The sequence below is a fragment of the Myotis brandtii genome, unplaced genomic scaffold (assembly GCF_000412655.1).
Source record: "Myotis brandtii unplaced genomic scaffold, ASM41265v1 scaffold412, whole genome shotgun sequence".
In the NCBI taxonomy this organism is placed as follows: Eukaryota; Metazoa; Chordata; class Mammalia; order Chiroptera; family Vespertilionidae; genus Myotis; species Myotis brandtii.
Window position 1 is genome coordinate 792374 of NW_005365832.1, and position 8397 is coordinate 800770.

The 8397-nt window shown below is 46.5% G+C and overlaps 2 protein-coding genes across 3 annotated transcripts in view; one reads left to right on the plus strand and one right to left on the minus strand.

Annotated features, from left to right (window-relative positions):
- Positions 1-8397, plus strand: part of LOC102254203 (MOB-like protein phocein) — a 57520-nt gene that overhangs the window by 16153 nt on the left and 32970 nt on the right. The window contains exons 3-5 of one of the 2 annotated variants that reach the window (XM_005873580.2): positions 296-460; positions 1438-1527; positions 1626-1798. In XM_005873580.2, the coding sequence (XP_005873642.2) occupies positions 296-460; positions 1438-1527; positions 1626-1676 (306 nt within the window). In that variant the 3' untranslated portion in view covers positions 1677-1798. Of the gene's footprint in view, positions 1-295; positions 461-1437; positions 1528-1625; positions 1799-8397 lie in introns of those variants that run through there. The other variant, XM_014545568.1, reaches the window with a different exon arrangement.
- The window catches only part of LOC102260339 (E3 ubiquitin-protein ligase SIAH1), a 1738-nt gene continuing 548 nt past the window's right edge, over positions 7208-8397 (minus strand). Inside the window, exon 2 of the mRNA XM_005873581.2 lies at positions 7208-8184. Within this exon, the coding sequence (XP_005873643.2) occupies positions 7336-8184 (849 nt within the window). The 3' untranslated portion in view covers positions 7208-7335. The remainder of the gene's footprint in view (positions 8185-8397) is intronic.

Here is an 8397-nt window from a genome sequence, read left to right on the forward strand (position 1 = left end):
GATGTCGGGCAGGAAGCGTGGCCCTGGGCGGAGCGGTGGACTTGAGTGTCTGCTGAGAATGCCCTAAGGGAGGGAAATGCTTGACCTTGGGATGGACGCAGGTCGCCTTTGGAAGCCCGTCTGGCTGACGACCCTCCGGAGGGGACGGGGCAGGACCTGGGCATGTGCGCGGGGCCGTCCGCAGGTCTCCCGACCCAGCAGTCCGAGCTGCGATCTCCGTCCCGTTCGCCGAGGCATGGCCTGTGCACGGCATGGCCACGGCCGCTGTTCCCACCCGGGCCTTTCCCTCCCGCAGGCAGGACAGGCCTTTCGGAAGTTCCTCCCCCTCTTCGACCGCGTGCTGGTGGAGAGGAGCGCCGCGGAGACCGTCACCAAGGGGGGCATCATGCTGCCGGAGAAGGCCCAGGGGAAGGTGCTGCAGGCCACCGTCGTCGCCGTGGGGTCCGGCTCCAAGGGAAAGGTAAACCGGAGCGAGGTTCCAGCTGGGGGGGTGTGTGTGTGAAGTGGAAGGGAAAATAAATCCCCTTTAAGTAGCTGGTATTGTTTTCGGGTCGTTTCCTTAGTTCTGTCCCGTCTGCTCTGGCTCTTTAATGAAAATGATCGTAAAATGAAGTTGCTCATTTTTACACGGAGAGTCGGAGAAGATGAAAACAGAATTATGCTTTGCTATTGCTGAAGGCGGGCCTTTAAGAATCGGGCTACTCTCTCTAACTCTGAGGCTGCCCTACCTGACCCCCCACCACCTTTTACCTTGCTTGGCTTACGTGTGAAGCTAACAGGTTGCTCTGTGCCTTCCAGGTATCCTCCAGGTAACTGGTTAGATCTCAGCCTCTCCAAGTGTCACCCTGAATACACAGATAATGCCCTTGGGGTCAGATATGGGAGTTGCATTGTTGCAAGTTGCCTGCAAGAAAGTTCTAGCAAGGAGCCAGGAGTAGGAAGCCTGTAGGAAGCGAGCCCTGTGCTTCAGTCCCTGTCTCTCTCCAGATCTGTTTTTGAGAAAAGGAAATCGAATCCCAAAAGCAGTCTGTTCCAACTCAGGACGTTTTTCTTACATTTTTGAATGCTGAATTAAACATGACCGTGTGCACATGGTTTTAAAAACTGGCTTATTTCAAACGGTCCAGTCCATAGGTTATGTTAATATTTAACCTTTAAAAAATTAGCTCAAGTTAGCTTTTTCCCGGTATAACTTCTTGAACTTTTACACTGAAGTCAGGTTTTAGTTTAAGCCACCGTGTGGGCATTGTTTCAAAATGTAACTAACTCTCCAGTGATACCTTGGAGTGAAGAACTAAGGTTGTAGATACCATATCACTTCACTACCAAGTCCTTTTTCAACACTTGGCTTGAGTGAGCACATTTGATTAACCCCAGTTAGGTGTGAATGTTTGTGAGCTAGATGTCTTTGCTAATACATATCCTTATTTTCTGAAGGGTGGAGAGGTTCAACCTGTTAGCGTGAAAGTTGGAGATAAAGTTCTTCTTCCAGAATATGGAGGCACCAAAGTAGTTATAGACGACAAGGTGTGTAAACTTAATGTATTTTCTTAAAATCTTAGTAATTTAAAAAAGTTACATGTTTGCTTTTTTTTTTTCTTAACTAATGGTTTCTCTATTTGCAGGACTATTTCTTATTTAGAGATGGTGACATTCTTGGAAAGTATGTAGACTGAAATAAATCACTATTGAAATGGCATCATGTGAAGCTGCCCATTCCATTGAAGTTCTGAAATCTTTCATCATGTAAATAATTTCCGTGTCTCTTTTATAATAAACTAATGATATCCAAACTGATGACATCCAGTGTCTCTTAAAATTTAGTTTCACTGTACTGATATAAACATTTCTAAATAAAAATATATGAATAAATGGTTTTAGGGTTCTCTAGTTTATGCTTTTTTTCTTAAGTAACCTGCAGAGAATTCTGGAAAACAAGGCTTTCAGTTTTCACATTTAATTTAGCCTTAGTACATAAATATTTGATACTGATACAAAGCCATGAATTTACAGTTACATTTTCTTTGAGAGGCAATAGGCACTTATTTGAGATGCAAAAGAACAGAATCCGTTGACATAAAAAACATCCAAACCTATAAGAGTTGATAATCCCAGAATGGTAGTTTGCAGGTTTTTTTAATGCATTGGCGAGTAAGGAAGATTACATGAAGGTGGGAGAAGGCAAGATGGGGATTGGATTATAGAATAGTTAAGACTGGCCTTGCGGGTGGTTGTCTTTAGAAGAGAGTTTGAAAAGAAGCATTTCAAAGGTGTGTTGATCTATTTAGATGCACAGACACAAGACAGGGCTTGCTTAGGCAAAGATAGGCCTTTTTCCTATATGCCTGGGGTGTGACTACCCACCATGACCTGCCCAGTTAGGATTTTATGATCAGATCACCCTGTGAGATTTGCCATAGAACCACTCTTCTGTGCACAAAGCTGCTGTACACCCATTCAGACAGAAACCCAAATGGTGTTCCAAAAGAAGGTGAATAATTGAACAGAAGGAAGGGATTTCCGCAGGTGCAGGTAAGCTAACAGTGATGCTAATTCTAAAGAATGTTCATGGGGTATGATGTGTGCTTTTTGGGAGCTTTGCAAACAGCTTAGAATAAAAACTGCTCTGGGCCCAGTACAAAGGTTAATTTGCCCACTTGGAACTTTCTAAAGGGTTGATGAGTGAGACTTGCAAGGCAGTTCTGCTGGGGTGACAGCTTCCACTTCTAAAAGTACCTCCGTTTATATTTTCACAACATTAGGGTCTAGTGAGGTGAGCTGGGGAGGGCACTGCTACACACAATCACTTAGCGTCCCAGACTACCTACTAGCCCAATTGTCCTGGGACTGTTGGAGCCACTGCATAGAGAAGCATATAGGGGCATTTATGGTCCAGGTCTAGAACTTCATCCCTCACTGGTGTTGGTTAGGAAATTCCAGACTGAGTGGCATAAAATTTCACTCCTGGGAGAGGCTGAACCATGAAAATGTCTAAAAAACATTTTAAAAAGGTGAAGTCAACAAGCCTTGGTCAGAGAGCTCGCTTGGTGAGAGTCATGGTCCTTATATGCCAAGGTTGCTGGTTTAATCCCGGGTCAGGGCACATGCAAGAAGTAACATGAATATACAAATAAGTGGAATAACAAATCACCATGGATGTTTCTGTCTCTCTCCCTCTCCCTTCCTCTCTGATATCAATAAAAACATATTATAAAAAAAAAAGTTGTGTTCCAAAAAATAAAAAGTTGTGTCCCATATTTTCCTTGTAAAATTGAAATCTAAATGAAGTAAATGGCATGGAATATGGTCTCAGCTTTTGATAATGCTTCTATCAGTAAAGTAGTAAGTGTAGGTATTTGCATTTATGTGCAAGGCATTTAGTGGCATTTGTTATACTGAGGGTTCACTTTTGTTTTATTACGTACAAGAATTATGATTAAAAGCTCTACAGCACCCAAGTGGGTCATCAGTTTCCTACTGTGCAAAGCTAGATAATGGGCTTTGCAGATCCTAACCTTGAAAGCTCCGGTTTCCCTCTGTTATCAGTAAGAAAATTGAGTGGGAAGAGGTGAAGAAACTTGTTCAAGGCCATGGAGCTGGTAACTTGCAGACTTAGGAATCTAGGCCAAAGGCCCTGGCTGTCCCATTCCCCCAAGTTTGTTTTCTGAAGACCCAAGTAAGTACAAGAGTTTTGAGATCTAAGATGACAGTTTCCAAACCTTGGTTCATCCAAACCTGGTGAACTTAAAATGTCAGAGCTCTATTCATAACCTAAATCAGAAGGATGAGAGAATTTTTTTCTTTTAATTTTGTTTTTGTTTTTTTTGCACCACAGAAATAGTCCTGTGATGCTGGTTTAGCAGAATTGGTAAAGAAAGAATTTCACGTTGAGATTATGTTGGGAATAGGCAAAAAAAATGTGACAAGAGAAAGACCCAAAATAGGGACATTGGGGGCATGGGACCAGGTTTCAGAACAATATGTTTTGTACTGTTTGTTCAACAGAAAAATAATAATGATGGTAAAAGGTAAACAAACTAGGTATAATTCTAACTGGAATTTTCATAATATAATTTTTGAGCACTTGCCAGGCATCTGTGCTAGCACTTAACATGTCATCTTGCTTAATTGTAATCATAGCAACCCTGTGAGGCAGATACTCTTTGCCTCATGGGTGAAAGATGTACAGAGAAGTAGAGGAATTTGTTCAAGTTGACAGAAATTTTAAGTCATAAGTGGGAATTGAACTCAGGTTTGTCTGACTTCAAAGTCTGCCTTCCATATTCTACACAAAAAAATCAGGAAACTGAAAATAAAAAAATTACCCAGGGAACTATTCTATTGTACAAATATTATCATTATTAAGATTATGGGTCTTTTCTTTTATTGTTTCAGAATGTATATGTTACAAAAATAATTTATTTTAAAAATTGGGAAATAGGATTTTTTTCATTTTTTATTTAATTGTGGCAAGAACACTTAATATGAGATCTACCCTCAATAGATTTTTTTAAAAATCCTCACCAGAGGATATTTTTCCATTGCTTTTCAGAGAGAGCAGAAGGGAAAGAGGGAGGGACAGAGAGAGAGAAGCATAGATGTGAGAGACGCATCAACTGATTGCCTCCTGCACATGCCCCCTGACCAGAGGATAGGGAGCAGACCAGAAACCCAGGCATGTGCCCTTGACCAGGAATTGAATTCGAGACGCTTCGGTGCAAAGGCTGACACTCTAACCATTGTGAAAAACTGGCCAGGGCTACCCTCAACAGATTTTTAACTGTAATATTGTTGATTATAGGCACATTGTTGTACAACAGATATCTAGAACTTTTTCATCTTGCTTAACTGAAACATTATGTCCGTTAATTAACTTTCCGTTTCCTCTCCCCCTTCTCTGGCAACCACCATTCTACTTTTTGCTTCTAAGACTTTGACTATTTTATTTTTTTTAATACATTTTTTATTGATTTCAGTGAGGAAGGGAGAGGGAGAGAGAGATAGAAACATCAATGATGAGAGAGAATCATTGGTCGGCTGCTTCCTGCACAGCCCCCACTGGTGACCAAGCCCACAACCCAGGCATGTGCCCTGACCAGGAATGGAATGGTGACCTCCTGTCACCATTCCATTGGTACATAGGTTGACACTCAACCACTGAGCCACACCGGACAGGCAAGAGTTTGACTGTTTTAGATACTGACCTCATGTAAGTGGAATCATGCAGTATTTGACTTATGATTGGCTTTTTTCACTTAGCACAGTGTGCTCAAGTTTCATCCATGTTTTCACATGACAGGGTTTCATATATATTCCCCCTAAAATGTATACACACTTTAACAGCTGACAGCTCAATTTTGAAAATGAAATGTATTTTAATAGATACTGCCATTATAATTATTCAGTGTGTATACATTTTTTGAGGCACCGTATATATATTGGTTGACTGTTGACTTATCTGTATATATAAAAAGCCAGCGACCATAATGCTGTAATAACCATAATGACCAGTCACTATGATGCCCACTGTGGCCAGCGAACCAGCCCCATCAGGTACATATGTCTCTGTTTTTCCCCATTGACCCAAGAGCTCTCTATGTGGTTAGCTGAGACTGATCCCTGGCCAGCATTGCAGCTTTACTTATTCCTCTGCTCAAACCTGCTCTTTTCCCATTCTTCCCAGTTACTGTTCTCAAAAGTATCCTTTAATAAGTACTGCCCACTACCGGACTCTCCCACCTGGATCAAGGGCAGGGCCAGCTGGCCAAATGCCCCACCTCCTTCCCCCCAGCCAGCCCCGCCCCTCATCGGCCCACTCGACCGAGATAGGCCTGCAGCCCCTCCACACCAGCCGGCCCCACTCCTGATAACTCCCCCCGCCCCAATAGGGGGTGGGGCTGGCCAGCCAATCACCTATGGGCTCACGGCTGGCGAGCGCGGCGGTGGTAGCAGGAGCCTCTCCTGCCTCCGTGGCAGTGCTAAGAAAGCAACAGCAAGCAAAGGAGCGAGGGGTCCCAGACTGCAAGAGGGATGTCTGAGTGCCGGCTTAGGCTGGATCCTTGTGGGGAGTGGGCCTAAGCCAGCAGGTGGACATCCCCTGAGGGGTCCCGGACTGCGAGAGGGATGTCCCACTGCCAGCTTAGGCCCACTCCGTGGGGAGCAGCCCTAAGCTGGCAGTCGGACATCCCTCAAGGGGTCCTGGACTGCAAGGGGATGCAGGCCTGGCTGAAGGACCCACCCCCCAGTGCACAAAATTCCTGCACCGGGCCTCTAGTTTTAAATATATTAATATTACTGTGTGATAGGCAGTTAGACATGAGCAGAGCAAGGAGCATGGGCCAAGTACAGAAGGTCACTAGGTGGAAAGCCCTGGGTGCCGAGGGGCAAAATGGGAAAACAAGGACCTTGTCTCCAGGAAAACCTTTCTTTCCCTAGCATATTGGTGGTCATGCGGTTTAGATCCTCTGACCTTTCATATCACTGGTCATTCAGTTCAGATCCTCCCCTGACCTTTCCTCCCTGCCATGTTGCTAGTCATGTGGGTTAGACCCTTAGAGGGGGAACCAACAAGGAGGCCAGAAAATAGCCCATAAACATTCAGCCCCCAAGACAATGAGATGTGGACCCACATCAAGTACATCTAGACCTCAGTTGTGTTTCAGCTCCAGGCCCAGAAAAGCAGCAAAACCAAAGAAGCCAGGCCATGGCTGACGTCAGGACCAGCTGCATTGACTAATGACCCTCCCCCGCACCTGTCCTGGTGTTGATCAATCGGTGATCAACAGTGATCCTGAAAGGGCACACCGGGAAAGCTGATACATATCCTATTGGGGGTCCTCCCTGAGGCCTCCAGATACTCTCAAGGAGAACCCAACTAGGTGATCTTTAAGGAACACTCCCCGCCTTTCTCCACCCCCTTCATCCAGGTGCCATTTCCTCGCCTCTCTCTTTTTCCTACGCTCCAAGTGCCCTTCTTTTGGCTGTGTAACTTGTTTTCTGAAGCCCATTGCCTCTACCTCTGTGACTTTCTAAAAAGAAACTGGTATAGTTTTGAGTCTTGCCTCTGAATTCTTTCTTAGCCAGAACTCAAGTAGGGAGGTTGCTGAACCAAGGTCTGGTCAGACTCCACCACCTAACCCTTGGTGCTGTTAGCGCCGCCGTAATAACTACATGCAACTGTTTCCTGTATTTAACAAGCCTTTCCTTTTATTTACCTTCATGCGACTAGCTCCACCTTCCAAAAGTTTCAGGTGGGCAGGCAGAAGGGTGCCTATTCTCTGAGAAATTGAACGCAATGGTTTTAAACACCGGCCAGAAAAATGTGGGCTCGCCGTTTCAACGCATAGAAATAGTGACATGGATGCCTAGATTGCCATTTTCGGCAAAAAGCTGTGCGATTCTGGTGTCAAAGATTAGACAGTCGCTACTGATAATGGCCGTTGCGATGCCCTCGTGAATCGATCGGGGAGTGTCTTCCCAAGTCATCCGCCGCCTGTGACCGTTCAGCTCGAGTCGATAAGCAAACTTTTCCGCTTGCTTGCGCGTTCCCATCAGCTGGACGATCGCAAAGAACTGCTGGTGCCCGTCGCACTTCTCCTGCTTCTTCAGGACTAGCATGAAGTGGAAGCCGAAGCAGGACTGCATCATCACCCAGTCCACAGACCCGGGGAGGTTGATGTCGGTGGCGAGGAACACGATGTCCTCCCCCTGCAGGGTGGTGATGGACTTGTGGTGGTGCATCAGGTGGGGCATCACGGCATCCAGGGAGCCCTGCCACCGACAGGACGCGCCGGGGCAGGGGCAGGCGTACAGCCGGAACGCACAGAGCTCCTCGTGGTCCGCCTTTTGGGTGTGCGGCAGAGTGATTTCACACCCCGAAATGGCGTGTTTGCAAGGGAACAGGACTGAGTTGGCCACCTTCTCCATGGCCAAGTTGCGGATGGTTCCCAAGGGGCCCCGACAGGTCGGACAGCAGGTGAGCTTGGGGCGACAGTTGCTGCAGACCAGGTGGCCGCTCTGACACTGCAGCGTGGGGGGCAGCGCGTAGTCAAAGCACACGGGACACTCAAAGAGACTGGCCAAGTCATTGTTGGACGCGATGGTGCCCGGCAGGGTGGGCACCTTCTGGGAAGGGGTGCACTTGGAGGTCCCGGTGGGTAACGCGGTGGACGTCCGGCGGCTCATCTGCAGGAACGTGGCCCAGGTGTTCCACATCCTCCGGGTGTAAGTCTGGGGGAGTCGAGAGAGGACCCCAAAGTACCTGAGAAGCGAAGCCCGGGGAAACCGAGGCTTATCACCAAAGGCCCGAGCCTCCCGGCCCAGCCACCGGCGCAGCCTCCTCCCCAACGACATAAACAGGGGAGGAGGCTGCATTCTTGCCAGCGCACAATGCAGGCG